General features: G+C 36.0%; 1 protein-coding gene across 1 annotated transcript in view; it reads left to right on the top strand.

The window, feature by feature from the left end:
• The first annotated feature begins 2,560 nt into the window (after positions 1-2,560).
• The window catches only part of LOC150101576 (uncharacterized), a 91,796-nt gene continuing 72,160 nt past the window's right edge, over positions 2,561-22,196 (top strand). Inside the window, exons 1-2 of the mRNA XM_090400844.1 lie at positions 2,561-2,647; positions 16,486-16,542. Of these exons, the coding sequence (XP_090256970.1) occupies positions 2,561-2,647; positions 16,486-16,542 (144 nt within the window). The remainder of the gene's footprint in view (positions 2,648-16,485; positions 16,543-22,196) is intronic.

Genomic DNA, 22,196 nt, shown 5'->3' with positions numbered 1-22,196 from the left:
CTATACAGTCCTGTGGGACAAGTCTAATAACATTTTCCATTGCCATGACGAATTAGAAAGGAAGATAATAGAATCTAAGGAAATCATTCTCAACCCCATACATCTGAACAACAACCTGTGCAACAACCTTTCAGACTGTCATTCTGCTGTGGTCAAATACTGGCGTTCATGAGATGCTATATGCATGCATATGCCTAACAATGAAGCTAACAAGAAAACAGTTTTGAATACGTTGACTTCAACATTTTCAATGTTGAAATATATACACTAACTTTCCGTGATGTTTACAGTTATTTCCACCATGTTTACTGGTTATTTCTTTTATAATGCGCACCTGAAGAAGGCTGATACAAGCTGAAACTAGTTGTGTAGTATTAATAAACTTTGTTTTCATTTCTCTTGGTTCTAGTCATTCAATCTTTTTATAAAAATGTATAACAACCACCGAGTAAATCAATCTTCATACATACATACATACATACATACATATATATATATATATATATATATATATATATATATGCTAAAAATATTATTAAACTATTACATGCATCTACAAGTGGAGGGAAAGTAGTGGTTTACTATACAACAAAATTTGCTATACAATGATGGTCTTGAACCTATCATGTTGTATGACCGAGGTATACCTGCACATAAAAAAATGTAAAAAAAAAGCAAAAGTAGCTAAACAAAACTATTGGGAAGATGATGTTATACTTCTAAATAGATTCAGTACAAGTTTATGGAATTTCTTAACTAATTAAAATAACTGCTTTAACAAATATTTGGAGACAAGAGAAGAATGAGAGGCCATTATGTGGGGATCAGGAGTAGATTTTTTGCATGGAAAGTGGTGGGTGTGGAATTCATTGTTTCATTCACAGTGAATGCTGTCTCTGGAGGAAAATTGTTAATATTGTAAATTTTTTGCTTATTACTATCATAGTGTTCAGTACTCCTTAAGGATACATACAGACATATCAGGAATTTGATGTGATTATGAAGTATTTGCTCCAGTTAAGTTAAAAAAGTATAAGTATATATGAACTAAATCAGACATTGTCATTATTCCTCTTAGATTTGGATCAATTTCTTTTTCTTAATTTTTTTTTAGGAACGAGAATAATTATACTTGGAAATTTTATAATCTTCACCTTGACAGTGATTATCTGCCTCATTGAGATGTATGCAACATGTTGCCAGTGGTTCCCTTTATTATCAATGCCACATCACATGGTAATGTTCATTAATATTTTACTAAAAATCTGTTTTGATCTGTAATCTTCATTGTCGTACTTCAATACTGAAGTGTAATAATAATAATTATTATTATGAAATCTATATATAATGAAATAATGATAATAATGAAACGTAATGAAATCTTCCTTTAAGGAACTTTTATTTTAAAGATTACTTATTTCACCTAAACAACCTATTTTCAGAGAGTAATCAATAAATGTTTTAGACTTTAGATTAATGTTTCGTGATGTTGTACATTATGTACAACATCATTATGAATTATGCATTATATTTGGAGTATTTGCTACAGGTTTCCTCTAATAAATGCAATAAATTCAGGTAATAAGTAATAATTTAGGCTTGTTCACTATAGTTAATAAAGTAGAGCATTATCACTATTTCATTAATAGTGTTGTTCTATTAGATTTGCTCAGTGAAGAATAACATTTAATATTTGATTACTGAATAAATGTTTCATTTAACAGCTTAATTAGAAACCATAATTAACCACTGAACTAACCATAGTCGACAAAATATATCAACCATCTTATATTTCATATTCATTTTAAATGAATGAATATTTCATATTCATTCATTTGTTTCATATTCATGGTATTTTGACAAAATACCATGAACTGGCATTTCGGATTATAATGGAATTTTTTGGTATGCAGCATGTACACAATCCTGGAAGTTGGATATGTGGTAGGTGAGAGATTGGGGAATGCATGTCTATGGAAAACATAGGAAATGGAAAGAACTTTGTGATTTAGAAAATAGCATAACAAACCTCAGCAGCAGCAGCAGCAGCATTACGTCAGAAACTGGTTAATACCAACCGAGAGAGACAAGTAGCATGATTGAGAGTAAGGATAACAAGCAGCGTGTGAATGAAAAAATAAAAGTAGGGAGTGTAGTGGGTTTAAAACATTGTGAGGTTTCAAAGATGGTGTTAATTGGGAGAATGAATGTCGAACAAAAGTAGGTTACTTGCAGAGAGAGAGAGAGAGAGAGATGCACTGAAAGAAGAAGTGGAATGTATCAGGAACGAACTGAGAAGTGTGAAGGATGATATTAGGTAACTGGAACAACAAACACAAAGCAAATCCAAGTATGAGTAGAGAGTTATGGGAATAGTGGAAGGGGAGAGAATGGGAGAACTAGTAAAAGAGAGGGAATGAGAGAAATGCAAGACAATGAACTAGGGATGGAGAGATGACAGGACTAAAGGCAAGTGGGGGGGGACAAAAAAGAGTTAGAAGGGAGGGAGAGAGTGAGAAATGCATATGAGCAAGAAAGAAACTGAGTGGTAAGAGGTGTGATGTATGGAGATTTAATGATATGTGGTGCAGAAGATAGCATGCCAGAGGAGTATTTGCCTGGAGGAATGATAGCTAGTGTGACTATGGTAATTAAGCAAGGTGAAAGGATGGATGAGATGATTGTGATGATGGGCACAAATTACTTGAGAGTGGCAGTGTGAGGTTGTATGGAAGAAGACTAAGAGAGGGAAGATAGTGAGTGTGTTCCCCAGGTATAATAATGATGAGCTTCACAGAAGAGCATCAATAATGAACAATATAATAGCTGGAATGTGTGAAAAGAGAAGCTTGAATTACGTGGATGCTTAGAGGGCATTATTATTATTATTATTATTATTATTATTGTTCCGGGAAACTCCAAGGAGTCGACAGACTCATCGAGGGAGACCCTAACATCATGTCAAGAACAACTATTCAACATTCACACAGTATCTATCATACCCTGCCTTGAACTCATTCATGGTCGTAGCACCCACAACAGACTCTGGAAGCTTATTCCACTCATTTACCACTCTCCAAGTAAAGAACCTAGCTCTAACACCCTTGTCAACCACGCTCTTGCCCAGCTTCCATGCATGGCTCCTAGTCCTCCCACCACCAGTCATATTTTCAAAAATATCTTCTGGATCAATCTTATAAAAACCCTTCAGTAATTTGAATGTCTCAATCATATCACCCCTCCTTCGCCTATCGTCCAATTTCTGCAACCCACAAATCTTCAACCTATTCTCATAAGGTTCATTCCACAGACCTGCTATCATCTTGGTCACTCGTCTCTGGACCCTCTCCACTTCCTCCCTATCACGAAAAAACCCTGGTGCCCATAGCTGGGCACAGAAGTCCAGATGGGGTCTTATCAAGGCTCGATACAGAGGAACAACAACTTGTTCGTCTCTGCATGTTAAAGTATTTTTCAGAAGCCAAGTGATTTGGTGAGCTGTTTTAGTTACTTTTGCAATGTGCCCCCTAAACTTCAACTCCCTATCCACCAACACTCCCAAATCCCTGGCCTCATCAATCTCCTGGAGTATGATTCCACCAATGCGATATACTGCTGCTATTCTTTTCACCCCAAAGTGCATAACCTTACACTTTGCCACATTAAATTGACATCCATTTTTCCTAGCCCAGTCCTCCAAACTATCCAAATCATCCTGTAAAATTTTGACATCTTGTGCACTCACAATTGCTCTACCCAACTTTGCATCATCAGCAAACAAGTGAACACTTCCTCTCAGATCCTTTCCAATATCATTGATGAACAAATTGAAAAGCAGTGGTCCAAGAACAGAGCCCTGTGGCACTCCACTAGTCACAAGTCGTCTTTTAGACTCCACTCCTGAATAATCCACTCTTTGATATCTCTCCTTCAACCACCCTCTTATCCATCTCACCAACCCTATATCTATACCCATCTGCTCCAGTTTACTGATTAGGGTTCCATGTGGTATCCTATCAAAGGCCTTGGCAAGGTCCAGTAGTATCACTGTAAACCCATTACCCCTATCCAGTTCAGCCGTCACTGTGTTATAAAACGTGAGCAAGTTACTGAGGCATGATCTACCCTTCACAAAACCATGTTGTCCCCCATACAATATCCCATTTTCATCTATCCAATCCTGTATTCTTTTCTTGACTAATTTCTCTAAGACCTTGACAATGATTCCTGATATGCTAATCGGTCGGTAATTTACAACAGCAGTCTTGGAACCACCTTTATGCAATGGAACTATTTTCCCCTCTTTCCACCCGCTCGGGACTAACCCAGACCCGAGACTCAAATTAAACAAAATGGTCAAGGGTACTGACAATTCTTTAGCTGCTTCTCGTACAACACGAGCTGGTATACCATCCAATCCCACAGATGTATTGACATTGAGGTTATGCAATAGACTACTCACCTCCACTTCATTAACCACAATTCCTGTATAATCTACTGGTTTATTCGTTTCTACAATGTCACCACCTGGATGATATACTTTTGCAAAGTGCTCACTCAGTAACTCAACTATCTCAACTGATTCAGTTACCTCCCTACCAGCAGCATTCTTTAAAATCAATCTGCCATGTACATTTTTCCTTTTACTTGCTACATATCTAAAAAACTGTTTAGGATTCTCTTTAGCCTGCATGGCCAATGTTCTTTCGTAATCCTTTTTTGCTTTTCTTACCACACTTGTCACCCTTCTGGCCTGCGCTTTATACCGTTCATATGCCTGCCGGTCACCCTTCTCCTTAAATTCCCTCCATAGTTGTTTCTTTTTTTGCAACTCAAGCTTAATGGTGTTATTCATCCATTTAACCCCTACTTGATTTATTATTCGGACTCTAGGTATACAGTCAGCCATTGCTTCATGCAAGCACTTCTTAACTACCTCCCATGCACTATCAACTTCTAGTCCTTGCAGTTGTACATGCCATGGCACTGAACCAATCAAACTCCTAAGCATGTCATACTTTCCAGCCCGATAATTCCACATGTACCCTGTCTTAATTGAAAATTCTACACCTTTAGCCACCTCCCAAGTTAAGACCCTATGATCACTCTCACCGATTGGTGGCAATGTGGTCATATTTGTTACAGCCAAATCCTCAGATGTAATTACTAGGTCAAGCACTCTCTGACCCCTAGTATTTTCCATTACATGCTGTCGCAGATAGTTATCCCTTAATAACTGCATAAAATCCAGTTCCTTCCTCCCGTGTGTCCTCTCCTCACTCCAATCAATGCGACCATAGTTGAACTATGGTCGCAATTGACGACAGAAAGGAACGGTATGCAAAAGATTGCTTGCGTTTTTAAGAGGAAGGATGTAGTCATTTGGAGAGAATGTTGTTCTCCAAAGAAGTCAGTGTATCAATGCAGGTAAATCAGAATTATCAGAGTGGATGGTAGCAGGGGTGGCCTCTTGTGGACATAGTCACTTGGTAGAAGAGGGAATACATTGTGTAATGCTGAATCCAGTGGAGTCTGTAGGGAATAATGATAGGTATAGAAACAGTGATAATGCCTTGTTTCTTTGTACTAATGCCAAGAGTATCCAGAGTAAAGAAGATTAATTGGTGGCATTGATTGCATCAGCCTGTCCAAAGATTATTGGGATCTCTGAGACATGGTTGGCAGAAGACAGGAATAGAAGTAGCATTTTTCGATAGGATAGGAAGGAAAAATGAGGTGCTGGAGTACTGCTTATAAGTGACAATTTATGTCCTCTCAGAGTGGAGAATTTTGATATTAGTGGCTCTAATAGTTTTGAAAGCATATGTTTTGAGGTAGAGGTGGGCAGGGTAGGATATTTAGTGGGGAGTTGCTAGATTTAGAGGGTGAAGAGCAGAAGATGTTTAGGCAGTTGAGCTTGGCAAGTGCAAAAAAGAATGATTGTTATGGAATATTTTTATTTTTCATTCTCCTCCTGTTGTATATTTTTCTATAACCAATTTACAGCAGTATAAATCCACTGTAGAAAAATATACAACCAGAGGAGAATGAAAATATTGAAAACATCTGGAATCATATCAAGAATAGCATAAAAGTAGCAACTGAAAACTCAGTTGGAATTCAAAGTAAAATACTGCATAAAAATGGTTCAATGAAGATTGTGAATAGACAGTAAAGAAAAAGAAAAAAGATAGAAGCACTTTGCTTAATAACCCAGCTGATATTAATGCTACTCTGAGATACAAAGAAAGCAGTAAGGAAACCAATAAAATAATAAGACAACAAAAAACAAAATTTTTTCATGAGCAGATCAAAGAAATCCAGAAATACTTTACAGTAAATAATATCAGAAAATTTTTTCCATGAAACCAAAAATCAGACACACATATGAAAACAATGGTAATCAACAATAGCAATGGACAAATACTAGCCTCTAAAGATGAAATAGCAAACAGGTGGAGAGAGTACTTTAACAAACTCCTATATTGTGATGAACTTACTGTGTCTTTCAAACAGAATACTTATCATACTTGTCACCCAAAAACAACAAGGCACCAGGTACTGATGGAATAGCAGCCTAATTCATTAAATATGGGGGTAGTGAATTAACCACTCATATACATAAGCTCATAAATTTAATATGGCAAAAAGAAGAGATACCCACAGAATGGAAAGAATTGTTAATCATCCCAGTTTATAAAAAGGGAAACAAATATCAATGTGAAAATTACCGAGGAATATCACTAATGTAAGCAGGCTACAAAATTTTATCTAATATTATACTAAAAAGAATCTTGCCTTATGCTAAAGAAAATATCGGTGAATATCAAGCAGGATTCCAAAGAAATAGATCAACAGTTAACCAAATATTTACACTTAGACAGATACTAAAAAAAAATATGGGAATACAGTCTACAGGTCCATATTTTATTTGTAGACTTTAGAAAAGCATATGATAGCATTCACAGAGAAGGACTTTGGGGGAATATTAGATGAACTAGGAATGAATACCTTATAAGATAATATGTCAAATCAAAATTTGCACACTGACATCATCCGAAGCATAGTTTTAGCAAATGGAATTAGATCTGAATCTTTTGATATTAAGACAGGATTGAAACAAGGAGATGCCCTTTTTGCCCATCCTTTTTTAATTTAGCACTAAAAAAATGCACAAAAAGTGGATGACAAACAATATCAAACAGGAACTGCAGGCTAAAAAAGAGGTTATGGAAGAGATATAATGAGATTAGTGGAAGGCAGATGCATGAAGAATATAAGACTCAGGCCAGGAGAGTGACTAGTGGCAAGGAAGTTAAAACTGGAATATTAGAAGAGATTGGCCCTGAGATCCAAAAAAAATCCTAAGGAGTTTTTTCGCTATGTAGTCCAGTAGGAAGAGAAATGATTGAAGAAGAATGACATTGTTGGATAAAAATAGAAATAGAGTGACTGATGCAAAGGACCTAGTGGAGTTGTACAATGAATATTTTATTGGGCTATTTCATCCTGGAGAAGTAGGTTTTAACATTAGAGGGATGGGATAGGTTCAAGGTTTAGGAGTGCAAAAAGAAAGTGTGTTTCACATAGTGAGTGCACTGGATGTCAATAAAGCAGTGGGACTGTGGAATTTTGTCATGTGTTTTGAGAGAATGTGCTAAAGACTGACCGCTCTGTTGACCTTGGCTTTTCAGTGAAGGTCTGGCCACATAAAGTGCCCAAGGAGTGGAAGGAAGATAAGCTAGTGCCATTGCATAAGGATCTTAGCAGACTGGAAGTGACAAACTACAGAGCAGTTTTATGAATAGTTGTTAAGATTTGGGAGAAATTAGTGAGGGATCATTACCAGCATTCGGCAGATCAGGGTAATGTTATCTGTGAGAGTCAGCATGAATTTGTTAATGGGTACCCTTGTTTTAGTAATATGGTTGTCTTTTCTCTTTCTCTTTTCTCTTTATAATAAAGTGACAAGAGTGATTGACGAGGGACATGCATGTTCTACCATTTTTTTATTTTATTTTATTTTTTTATTTTACAAAGGTATTTGACAGGATACCATATAATAAGCTGATATTTAAGTTGCAGCACATAGGTTTAGATGTCAGGTTAGTGAACTGGATTCGATCTGATTGGTATCAGAGTTGTGAGCACTTTCAAGGAGTCAGAAGGTTACAAGTGGAGTCCCACAGAACTAAGTGCTGCGACCTGGATTGTTTCACCTTTATATCAGTGACATTGTGAATGAATTTCAGGGAATAATCAATTGTTTGCAGATGATGTGAAGCTGCGAATCGTAACTCCATGGAAGCCTGAATTATGATAATAATAACACTAACACCAGAGGAAACTCATGTAAAATACTTGATTAGCATAGAATTTTTGCCTAAGTATCATAGGCATCGTCACTACAAGATCACAAAATGGCAATTAAATATTAACAGACAGTTCCAAAAAGTGCTATCTATTTAGCTAATGTAAGAATTTAAAAAAAATCAGTAAATTTATTAACTTATTTTAAAATATATATACCATAGTTCCCCCTTATCCATGGGTTTGCTATCCACGGTTTCAGTTATCCGTGGTTAATCCTGCTCCAAAAATATTAAATGAAAAATTCCAGAAATAAACAATTTATAATTACATTGGCAAAGTGGATATCAGATCCAACATTATTTCAGAGCCGAATATTTGGAGAAACTATGAAAGTTTCATACGTTGACCTCAGAGCTAACGAGAATAGAATATGATCCTTGGCATCCCCGAGGCCTTATCTACTTAAGTCAAGTAGTGCAACTTGACTTAAGACAACTTGGTGATGCCACAGATTGTATTCTCATAAGCTCTGGAAAGTCAACTCATGAAACTTTTCATAGTTTCTACAAACATTCAGCTTTGAAATAATGTTGGATCTAATTATCCACTTTGCCGATGTAATTTTACATTGCTGAAATGAAGCCATATGACTCTTTCTTACTAACAGACAATTCATACATTTTAAATTGTGCACTGATTAGTTCTCGGTTATCAGATCAACTGTTGCAGTATCGCAGTACTTTTGTTCAAGCAATCCTTTTACTTAATATTGGCCCCAAAGTGCAAAAGTATTGATGCTGGCAATTGAGATGTTCCAAAGAGAAGCCGTCAAGTGTTTCCTTATAAGAGAAAAGGCAAAAGTTCTCGACTTCATAAAATAATAAATAATAGATAAAAAAAACATATACTCAGGTTGCTAAGATTCCATTCACATTCAAATAACTTTTATTACAGTATGTTATTATTATTATTATTATTATTATTATTATTATTATTATTATTTAAATTAAGGGGATATTAAATCCCACATTGTTTTAAAATCGAATAAGAAACTCAAAGATTGGAATCAGAGAGTTTCATGCTGAATATAGTATAATAAACTATAAAAGTATCGGTCATTACTAGCGTGAGCTAATGAAAGTAGTCCTAGTACGTAGTACAAACTCGGGCAACTCGCAGCAAAGGTGGTAAAGTTCTGATCGCTATTATTGGTATTTTCCATAATGTAAAAACACATTTCCTAGTAAATGTATGCTGTTATTACATTATGGTGGGAGGTCACTACCCAGACCGGTTTCAGCCAAGGCTTCATCAGTGAGTTGCTAGACCGATAATAATAATTATTATTATTATTCTGGCCTCCATAGAGTCAAGAGACTCATCGTGGAAGGACCTTCCTAGGAAACACAAAGTCTATCATTCCACTCCTTGAACCTCATTGACCATTCATGCTCTTAATACTATCAAGCAATGCATTCCACGATTCAGCCACTATGCACGCAAAGAAACTACTTCTCACCCTCTTGCTCACAGCTTCCTTTCGTAATTTCCAGAATGGTCCCTAGTCCTCGCTCATTCCCGCTGTTCCACCAAGTGAAAGAACTCCCCAGTGTCAACCCCTCTAACTGCCTCTCAGCAGTTTAAAAGTCTTAATCATATCACCTCTCCTTCTTTTATCCACCAAACTCTGCAGTCCACATTCCTTCAGCCGATCCTCATAACAACATCTTCATAACCTTCACACCTTTACAATATGCTCCCTGAATTTCAGTTTTCTATCAATCATTACCCCCAGATCTCTTGTCTCCGCTACTTCCTCCAGTACAGCTCCTCCAATCAAGTATGCAGCCTTCCATCGATGTATCCCAAACTTCAAGACCTTACATATTCTGCATTAAACTGGCATCCTCATTCATTTGACCATCTGTCCAGTTTATTGAAATCCTCTTGCAGGGCTGCTGAATCTGCATTATTACTAATAACCCTGCCCAGCTTCATATCATCTGAATATCCCCTTGTAATCCATTGACAATATCATTGATATAAAGGTTAAATAACACAGGTCTCAGTACTGAGCCCTGTGGAACCCCATTTGTAACCTTCTGCCTCCTTGATATTGCCCCACCATACACAACTCTCTGATACTATCAGACAGCCAATCCTGAATCCAGTTGACTAAATTGATATCTAAACCTATGTGCTGCAAGTTAAGTATCAGCTTATCATGAAGTTCCCTATCAAATGCATTTGCAAAATCAAAAAAAAAACGGCAGTATATGCCTTTCCCTCATCAACTGCTCTTGTCACTTTATTATAAAAGGCAATCATATTACTAAAGCAAGAGCTTTCCTTAAGAAATCCATGTTGATTCTCACAGATAACATTACCCTCATCTGCCCAAAGTTGTATATGGTCCCTCACTAATTTCTCCAAGACCTTAACAACTACTGATGACTCACAAACTGACCTATAATTAGACACTTCCAGTCTGCTACTGCCCTTATGCACTATCTTACCTTCTTTCCATTCCCTGGGTACCTTTGCCATAGGCAGACTTTCATTGAAAAGCCAGGTCAATGGAGCTGTCAGTTCTTTAGCACATTCTCTCAAAACCCGTGGTGAAATACCACAGCTTTACTGACATCCAGCATACTCAGTATTTGGAACACACCCTCCTTTGCACCTCTAAACCTGCTATATCCCTCTGGTATTAAAACCTATTTCTCCAGGATGAAATACTCCAATAAAGAGTTCATTGAACAAGTACACTATCTCCTCTGCATCAGTCACTCTATTCCCATTTTTATTCCACAATGTCATTCTTTCACAATCATTTCTCCTCCTACTGGCCACATAGCCAAATAATTCCCTAGGATTTTGGAAAATTATGGAGACAACTACCATGTTTGAGTAAAACTTTAGTTTAATATGAACCAAAATCAACACTCTACATTTCGACTCTCATATCAATATCATCTTCTGGAGCATATACACTATATACAGAGAAACAAGCTGCACTACAATCTACATGGTTTGCTAAAGTTACTGACCAACCGTTACAACAATTATTGGCCTGATTTCTGGTGAAAAAATAAAATAAAAACTTTACTACATCAATGCTAGAGTTCTATTATTATTATTATTATTATTATTATTATTATTATTATTATTATTATTATCTATTGGTTGTAAAATTAATTGTGCTGGAGAGCACCATGTTTATATATATATATAAAAACATGATTATACATATAAATTGCAACCAGTTGGTATGGAATAGTTTCCAATACTAGCTGAAGGTTGCTTAGAGTCCTAAAGTATGCTAGATACTAAATATTAAGTTGGCTGAATATGTGCCATCCAGATTCTTGGAATTTTCATGTCACCATTATTGTTGATATTCGGGTGGTTAATCAGAATTTCGCAGGCTTCTTGAAATTTTCTTTCATACCAAGTTTTTGTATGGTGTAAAGAGCGGGTACTTTTCCAAGCAATTTGGTGTAAGGTGTTGAGAGAGTAATCTGAGAGGCCTGCTTCACCAGGGATTGTACATCCAGTTTCACTAATATAAGGTAAGTTACAGATGCAGTAGATGCAATGAACTCCAGGATGTGCCAATGGGAGGAGAGGATCCTTAGAGGAGTTGAATATGTTTCTTAGTTTTGTAGATGGTTTAAAGGCGGCATTGAGATTATAATGGTGTAGGATTCTGTTGATTTTTTCTGATAACCCTTTAATGTATGGGGATGGCTATGGTTTTACTGTAATCTAGATTCTGTGTTGAAGGAGTTTTATGAAGAACTTTATTAATAGTATTTTTGTTATAGCCATTATTTATAATGGCTATAACTAGCATTGATGTACTAAAGATTGTTTTTTTTTTTTTTTTCACCAGAGGTCAGGCCAATAATTGTTGTAATGGTTGGTCAGTAACTTTAACAAACCATGTAGATTGTAGTGTGGCTTGTTTCTCTGTACATAGTGTATATGCTCCAGAAGATGATCTTAATATAAAGGTCAAAACATCGAATTGATTTTGGTTTATATTAAACTAAAGTTTTACTCAAACACTGTAGTTGTCTCCATAATTTTCTAAATGTATTCTGATCACCATGTAAACCTAAAAGAAAGGATCCCTAGGATTTTCTTTGGATCTTAATTCTAATCTCTTCTCATATTCCAGTTTTGCCTTCCTCACCATACTAGTCACTCTCCTGGCCTGAGTCTTATATGTTTCATGCATCTGCTCTCCACCCCTCTCCTTATATCTCTTTCATAATCTCAATTGCAGTTCCTGTTTGATATTGTTTGTCATCCGCTTTACACCAAATTATGTTCTCTTCTTCACTCCTGGAATACAGCTTACTATTGCTGCTAATAAATATTCCTTCACAATTTCCCAAGCACTAATGATATCTCTGCCCTTCCAATTCTTCCCTCCATGGACTCTCCCAAGTTGACATATAAGACTATTATAATCACCCACCTTATAATTCCACATACATTCCCTTTTCTTTGATACTCCTGTATGTCTATTCATCTTCCAAGTTAAAACCACATAGTCACTCTCTCCAGCTGTGGGTGGGGGGAGAGATGTCATCTCAGTTATTATCAGCTCTTCTGATGCTGTGACCAAATTAAAAACTCTTGAACCTCTTGTTCCCTCTATTACATGTTGCCTAAGACATTTGTCCCTCAAGAATTCTAGAAATTCCAATCCCTTATTCCTACATGCATCTTCTTCTCTCCAGTTTATACTACTGTAATTAAAATCTCCCATAACAATCATTCTTCTTGCACTTGCCAAACTCAACTGTCTAAACATTTCCTGGTCCCCACCCTCTGTACTCCTGGGTCTGTAGCAACACCCCACTAAATTCCAATCTTTGAGTTTCTTATTCAGTTTTAAAACAATGTGTGATTTAATATCCCCTTAATTTAAATAATGTTTATATCACCGAAATGAAGCCTATTGGTCTTGCCCACCTCTACCTCACACCATATGCTTTCAAAATCATTAGTGTCACTGCCTTCCAAAGTCTCCACTCTTAGAGGACATAGGTCATCACTTATCATAAGCAGTACTCCACCACCACAATTTCCCTTCCTATCCTGCCGAAAAATGCTGTACCCAGCGACTTCTATTCCTGTTATTATATCCTCTTCTGTCAACCACGTCTAAGTGATCCCAATAATTTTTGGCCTGGCTGATGCTATCTGCGCCACCAATTCCTCTCCCTTATTCCGGATACTCCTGGCATTAGTATATAGCATATAAATATGAAAAAAATTTCATGACTACAGCCAAATATGGACATAAATTTATTGCTAGCATGCTAATAAATTCTATTACAAAAAAAAAAAAAAATGTGTTATAAATTTCATACAAATTAAATTGCAATATGTTTTTGTCAAAAGTTACAAATTTTTGTAACTTTTGCCAAAAATTGCAAAATTTTTGCAAAAAAACTACAACATTTTAGGTTTATAGTTTTTTGCTTACAAAAAGCAAAAAAAAAAAAGCTTACAGAAAACTATGTGCAGAGACATTCAGTATGGAATATGTCCACCCAGAACTGTGATGCAGCTCTCGCAACACTGTGCCATGCTTACACCAAGTGATTCAGGAGTTCTTGAGGCAAACTGGTCCACTTCTACTTCAGAGCAAGGATAAGGCCTTGTTTGTTTTCTGGAGGGGAATTTCAAGCGGCAGTGCATCTCCGTATTGTGTTCCAAGCATGTACTATATGGTTGAGATCTGGGAAGCATGCTGGCCACTCGATTCGATTAATATCCTCAGTCTCCAGAAGTATCTCTGCTGCTCTTGTACAATGTGGTGTGGCATTGTCATCCATAAAAATGAATTCTTTTCCAATAGCACCACAGAACAATCAAACATGACATTGAAGAATTTCATGGCAATATTGTTCACCACTCATAGTCCCTTTTTCTGGCATTTGCAGCTTGGTGCATCCATTAAACGTAATGTCTTCCCACACCATGAGCCCAGCACTGTATTTAGCCCTTTCAAGAACATTCCCACAATGGTAAGCAGTACCATTTTCATGCCAGATCATGTGTCAGCTGCTCTTGTACAATGTGGTGTGGCATTGTCATCCATAAAAATGAATTCTTTTCCAATAGCACCACAGAACAATCAAACATGACATTGAAGAATTTCATGGCAATATTGTTCACCACTCAAAGTCCCTTTTTCTGGCATTTGCAGCTTGGTGCATCCATTAAACGTAATGTCTTCCCACACCATGAGCCCAGCACTATATTTAGCCCTTTCAAGAACATTCCCACGATGATAAGCAGTACCACTTTTATGCCAGATCAAAATCTGGTCTGAAATCATTTTAGTCTATCCTCCGATTCCAGATGACACATCTGGAATCGGAGGATAGACTAAAATGACTCTCATCTGTAAAGAGTGCATTAGTCCATTGGTATCTTGTCCACTGAAAATGTGCTCTATGATGAGCTGTTGATAAAGGGATATAGACTACAGGCATATAGGCCAATTTGTTGCTTATATCTTTTCACAGTTTGTCGAGATATCCATGTATACCTGTGCTCAAATGGAGCCAACTTGCAAACTGACCTGCTGTGATGCATTGATTACGTTTTGCTGTTATAACCAGAAATCTGTCTTTGTGCTCCGTGATAGAGCGAGGGCAATCTCTTAGGAAATGTCTGGATACAGTGCTCTATGAGATTCCAAAACTCTCTGGAAATATCAGTAAATCTGCAGCTTTTTTCAAGCTTTCCAATAATTTTTCCCTATGTGAAATCATCTAGATGATGTCTTTGAGACATTACAAGACTTCCAAGTTTGCAACTTTATTCCTTTATGAAAACAGCTTCTGTCAAACACAATTCGCTGCAGCCTTTTGCCTTTTATTCTGCTGAGTACTACCATGGGACCCCCTTTGTGTGTGATTTTCAAATCACGCACAAAGGATGTGTGTAATTTTGCATTCGAATGTACCCACTTTCTACTTGAAATTGTCAGTTATACAAATTGACAAATTGCCACAGCTGATTCGTCTGAATTTTCAGTTGGAATATTCGGAAATGGTGTTTGTCCTGCAAGTGTACAAGTAGCCAAGTTGTGAAGATACTTCATGTGCAAATTTTGTTCCACTTGGATTAAAGATTAAACAAAAACATAATTTCTTGGCATCTTTAATTTAGCCTGGAAATTAGTTTGTTCTCTGGTCCATTCTGGGAAAAAAAAAAAAAAAAAAAAAAAAGGAAGGTAAATCAGTACTCTCCAGATATCAGCCTGTGTCTTTCCAAGACCTCTTTAAAATTTTAAAGTAATAGAGAAATCTAATATCAGTAAATTCTTGCAGTAGTAAAATCTTTCTTCCTCATTAGTGACTGCCAATATTGATTCCACTAAAGGAGCTTTTATGGCTTATGTCATCTGCTTCTGCACAAAAGCTGTGAAAGATTTGGAGAAACCTAGGTAATTTTCTCTGAAAATTTCCCGGACATGTGATAAGTATGTCACAATGATCTCCTGAGCATATTTCCATCCTGTGACCTTCCTCAAACAGTTTGCAGTTAAATATTCTAAATAAATAAAGAAATAGTTAAATAAATAATTATAAAAGCTGAATTGCTTTTTCTATTGGAGAGAGAGAGAGAGTGCAGTTTGTCACTGAGCAACTGCTTAAATATTTTATAAATCCTCAATTCACCCAGCATTGCATTGCAGAAGTTTTAGTGATTTATTCCACTCTAATATATGCAGGCACTAGTTTCTGTTCTCTCCCTCTTTTAAAGATATTTTTATGAGCAGTTCATCCAAAGTTTCATCAGTAATTCCACCTCCTATCTCCCCCCCCCTCCTCAAAAATTATGAACAACCATGCTGAAATTACTGCCAATTTGCACTCCATTTTTGAAACTATAGACAATAATTACTCATCTTTTATCGCTAATATTTCTATCTTGTGATAAAAGTAATAGCATCAGTATCTTCCAGGAAGTATAAATTAGTGACATTCAATAGAAAGGGGGGGGGGGATCCATAAATTTCCCTTGATCTTATAAGATAATGAAATAAGATGATTTGTTATAATAAATGAGATTGATTTTTTTTATTATTTGCATTCTGTTCCAATATAATGTAAATTCTGTAATTTTATTTCATTTAAGCTCTTGGAGAAGTTACATGAATCGAAACCTAAACTTCAACAGTTAGAAAAATTAGAGGTGAGTGATATCTTTTTGCACCAATCTAATTTTGTTATTATTATCATCACAGAATTTTTATGGAGTTGTGAGCATAATTGTGGGAAATCTACTTTAGGCACTACAAAGTGTATTATACCACTCCTTAAACTCATTCACTGTCTACCCAGATATGGCTTGATCAGGGTCTTATACAATGGAACAAATACTCCTTTACTCTGCTTTACTCCAGGATTCCTTGCTTATTTCACTTTAATCAAATCGAAAACTCTGGGTAGGCTAAGGATTAGGTAATCTGACAGCACTACTCTAGAGCAGTGTTTCATAAAACTTTTAGTGCCCACAGACCCTTTTTAAAATTTTAGTGACACCGGCATGCTCTTTCCTGTCTCAGGCAAAATCAATTTTGGAGTTTTTATAATAATATTTCAGTCAAGTACAAATAATTATAAAGATATATATTTTTAACATTTGCATTATGATAAATTACAAACATGCAAAACATTTTTTTTTAATTATTAAATACATTTTCATTATACAATCCAATACATAGAGCAGAAACAAAAATTATGAAATTTAAATTTTTATTAATAATAATAATAATAATAATAATAAATAATGAGACAAAGGAATGGTTTTTGTTGGGAAGAAGTGAGTTTAGTGACATTCAGTTCTATATTTGTTATTTTTAGCCATAGATGAGGCTCTACGTCATGAAGGCAACTTTTCACACAAACATGATTAAACGTGCATAGATGCATGCATAAGTAATGGAAACAATTTGCAGGAACCATCACAATTTAAGATGCTAATAATTCCAAAATTTAATGGAGTGTTCCAACTACATGGTTCAAAACTATCTGAATTTAAACTTTTAATGCAAACAGTTTGAACTATGTGGTTCAAAAGTGATCATGCCATCAACCAGATGCATCCTTATCAGAGGTCAGTTGGTACATGCCAAGAGATATGTTTTGTTTAAAACTTCCTTTAGATTTTCATTTATTGAATAATTAATTATAGAGTAAGTATGAACTAATCTGAGACAATATGGTGACAAAAATATAAAATTGAAAAAAAAAAAAAATGAGAAGATGATCAAAATTAACAAAAAAGAAAAAAGTGCTTTGCACCCCCTGGGGATAGGGGTACATGCACTAGAGCAGTGTTTGGGAAACACTGCTCTAGAGACCAAAGTATGTCACCTTTCAAGCCACCTGCTAAGTGAAGTCTCATACTGGATGACAAAAATCGACCTAAAGATTATCAGAGATACTATCCACTTGGCCAACCAGGATAGCATTTGACAAGTTGCTCTCAGATTATCATCTTTGGTTTGCATCATTATTTATTATTATTAACAATGTGATTTACTTCAGTTTTCGCTTGTTTATTTGGTTTCGTACTTCACATTAAATGTTGTAATTCATCTAGTAAGAGGTTCACAAAACTTTTTTACTTCCAGACCATATTTGTTTTTGACTCCATAATGGGGACCAGGTACCACTTCATAAACAGCAAAGGTAGTATTTGTTATTTCCATGTATGAATATCAACAAATGTGTACTGCTTGTATCATTGCTTTCATTTATTGTGAGTGCATAACAATCAAATGCCATTGTTCAATAAATTTTCATTCATTTTCTTCTGTATGCCTTTACAAGTTCAGGCAGATAGGCTGATCTTGAAACTGTTTTTCTTTTCTATATATTACATGTTCAATCACAGATAATATTCACTGCTTCCCAAATTCTGAATAGGTAAAGAGCATCCAATTTTTGAAATTATTTCTGACAGTGATTTCTAAATATACAGTAAAACCCCATTTTTACGTTCCCTCAATTTACGTTTTCCTGCCATTTACGTCACTTTCTGTTGATCCCATCTTAAGGCCTATTCTTATGATATATTGTTTTCCCACCATTAACAACTTGACGTGGACGTTATTTCCCATGATTTGCGCTTTTTTCTCGGGTGGCAACACTGATTTTTGAATCGATTTCTGCGGAAATCTGTGCAGTTCTGTTCCTAGATGGCATTGCTTTCAGCTGTAGTTTCATTTTTGCCAACACGGCGACTTGCAAGCTTGCAGCAGTGATGTAGTGATATCGTGATTTTTCAATCATAGTACGAATTGATATTGCACAATTTCTGCTACGTAATTTAGCATGTGATAGTTGCTTTCAAGTTGAGGTGGTGGATGATCCATGTTAGTAACATGGAGAAAAAAAAAGACAGAAAATGTATTTCAGTAGAAGAAAAGATAGCAATTCTGTGACATGTAGATTGCATGCCGGAATACATGTGCAATTAGCAAAAGATCTTAGACTCTCCGTGTCCACTTTGAACACAATAGTAAAAAACAGGTCAAGCATTGAACTCAATGCAAAGCAATTTGGCACTATATCAAAAAAAACGAAAATATATCCGAACATCGACATACGATGAATTGGATAAACTTGTGGCGGAATGGTTTGTTTCTACGAGAACGTCAGGTATTCCAGTCGATGGTACTATACTCTGAGCGAAAGTATAGTACCATCTATATGCTTGAAGTTGCTGCGAGGTTGGGGATTAATGGTTTTACTGCATCAAATGGATGAATTGATCGTTTCAAGACTCGACACAATATTGTGTATAATCAAGTGTGTGGAGAAAGTAATAGTGTCGCAGGGGAAACTGTAAACCGGTAGAAACATGAACTAAAGACTATTATTGAAGACTACGATCCAAAAAATATTTTCAATGTTGATGAAACTGGGCTCTTTTATAACATTCTGCCAAGTAAAATATTGTTTTAAAGGAGAGAAGTGTCATGGTGGAAAACTCAGCAAGCAGAGGGTAACTGTTTTGCTCATGGTCAATGCTGATGGATCAGAAAAATTACCTCCACTGGTATTTGGTAAATTAAAAAAGCCAAGGTATTTTAAGAAAGTGAAAAATCTGCCTACTAAGTATGATGTCAACAGTACAGCATGGATGACCAGCAGCATCTTCACAACCACCATGCATGCTCTAGATGCTAAAATGGGGGCAAATCACCGCAAAATACTACTACTGCTAGACAAATGTGCTGCACAACCTGAAGATGTGATGCACACCCTCTAATGTTTCTAAGTTGCAGCTCAGAAACATTAGGTTAGTGTTCTTTCCCCCTAATTGTACAAGCCAGATTCAGCCATTAGATCTGGGCATCATCCATGCCCAAATCTAATGGAAAATAATGGCATTTAAATGGAAATATAGAAAAATGCTTATTGAGAAAAGCTGTGTTTAGGCATGATAATGGTATGGATCCAAAACAAATGACCATATCAGTCCTTGATGCCATGCATTATGTAGCCAAAGCATGGTTGCATGTTACTTCTGAAACCATATCCAACTGTTTCTGGAAGGCAGGAGTTACGTTTGTGGAAGAGGAGGAACAACTACAGGAGGGAAAAGAAGATATGTCAGAGCCCAACAACTGGTATGTGATGTATGAGTCTTCCTCATTTCAAGACTATGTTGATACTGGTGTGATCACATCAATGGTACCAAGTGTAGAAGACATCCTTTTCAACCACCCTGGTGAGGAAGAAGTGGTTGAAGAAGACTGTGATCAAGAACCTACCGTCCCTACTAGTAAAGAAGCATTGGAAGCTATCTCTGTTTTGAGGCGGTATATTGCAAGTGCATCAGGAGACGATGGGGAATTTAATGACTTATACACTGTGGAGAGGCAGGTGGAACTTATAAGAGTACAGAAAAAGCTAAAACAGTCAACAATTAAAGATTTTTTAAATAGATAAATGTAAGTAATCGTAAATTCATTTATTTTCAGTTATTAAATTTTGTAATCTAGTATGTAGAGTCACATACCAGCAGTAAGTTATCTTTTAGCCTTTTTTTAAAATGTTTTTTACATTTCCTACTATTTACACTTTCCTGCTATTTACACTTTTTTCCATCAGTCCCCTGGAAAGTGTAAAAAAAGGGGTTTTACTGTATTGGTTTTTGATTAACAGCGTTCTGTTGGTTAAACAAACCCTTCAACGTGGCTTTTTTTATTTTATTTATTTTTTTTTAAGTTTATCAGTCAATGAATCAAAAATGTCCTTTATGTTCACTCTCTTACTAACTCCTTATATTATATTTATTCACAACTGTAATGCTTTACTGATAAATTATGTAGAGGAAAGAATTTCACCGATTGCTTTGGTGAAATTCTCCAAGTATATGGCCTGGTAAAGAATCTGTTACCATATATTTCAAGTCCCTCACAGTTTCAATTCAAACACTAAAACTATGAAAAGTCAAGCAGAGAGAAATTGATGAAATTCAGATAAAGGCAAACCTCCCAATGTCTTCCAAATTCACATCACAAATATATTTGCTGGCTTGGTTGTTGATCCAGTGGTTAGCATATCTGTTCTCCAACTACTAATGTGCAATCACAGACATCTGTCTGAGAGGGATTCAAATGCACAGGTTTGAATCCCTCTCAGACATGGATGTCTGTGATTGTCTTTAGGTGGTAGATGAATTTCATTGCCCACTCCACACTTATTGGAGGCCTTGAAGTGGCTTGAAAATGTTCCATGTTTAGTCTCATGAGCAGGATTTCTGGACCAGCTAAAAAATAAATAACAATACAAAAAATATATATAAAATCAATAAAAATCCTTAGTCCACCCACAGTATGGAAGGTTTACAAAAAACCTTTCATGAGTGAGAGCTACATAAAGAAAAACAGAAAAAAAAAGTGGTCTTAATTCTAATGATGTTGATTTTCATCTCCAGTCTGTAAACCATACCTTCTTTTCCTCTAGAAACTTCCACATCTTTAAGTATTACTCATTTTAATTTTCCAATTGCATGGTATTTGACCCTTTTTGGTTCAAAGGTGGTATTTATGCATATAACTTTTCTTGTAGAAAATTTTGTTGATAGTATTTTGGCTATGTTGGGTGGTGGTGGGAGTTTATATGTATATATTGGCCAGCATGTGTTGGTTTTAAACAGTGAAGGAAAGACTGCCAGAAAGAAGACATGTGACAAGTGTATCTAGAAAAGGAAGTGTGTTCTGCTTTTCAATCTCAGTTGTGAACTGTGTGCATTTATGTTATTGTTTAGGTGGCTGAGGAAAGTGTTTAATGTCTGGCAACCATGAGGCCAGATAGCAAAAACATCGTCAATATCTAAGCCATACTTTGAGTTTTAAAGGAGAGGAATCTACAGCATGTTGCTCAAAATATTCCATATAAAAGTTTTCAATGGGAGGGGGGGGGGATAATGGTGAGCCGATGGCTGTGCCTTCTTTTTGTAGGTAGAAAGTATTTTGCCACACAAAATAACCAGAATGTAATACATGCACAAAGAGCGCCGTGATATTGGGAGGGAATTTGTCCTGTAAAAGAAGGAATTGTGTCATTGATTGGGACATTCGTGGAGAGGGCAGAGGCATCAAACTGACTAATAAATCATCTTTGTCTAATGTAATGTCTTTGTTTATTATAAAGTGTTGTGTATTTTTAATGTAGGAGGGGGAATGACCTACCAACTCTTTGAGTGTTGATGCTAATTTCTTGACTAGGTTGATAATTAGTGCTGTCTATACCTTCGACTATCAGCTGGAATGGAGTGTTTTTGCTTGTGAATCTTTGGTAGACCATAAATTCTCGGTGAACAAGCGT

Source organism: Typopeltis vanoorti, chromosome 11, assembly GCF_054136105.1.
Source record: "Typopeltis vanoorti isolate ZY-2024b chromosome 11, IOZ_Tvanoo_1.0, whole genome shotgun sequence".
Classification (NCBI taxonomy): Eukaryota; Metazoa; Arthropoda; class Arachnida; order Uropygi; family Thelyphonidae; genus Typopeltis; species Typopeltis vanoorti.
The sequence above is the reverse complement of the archived record's forward strand: the minus strand, read 5'-3'. Positions and strand labels throughout refer to the sequence as shown.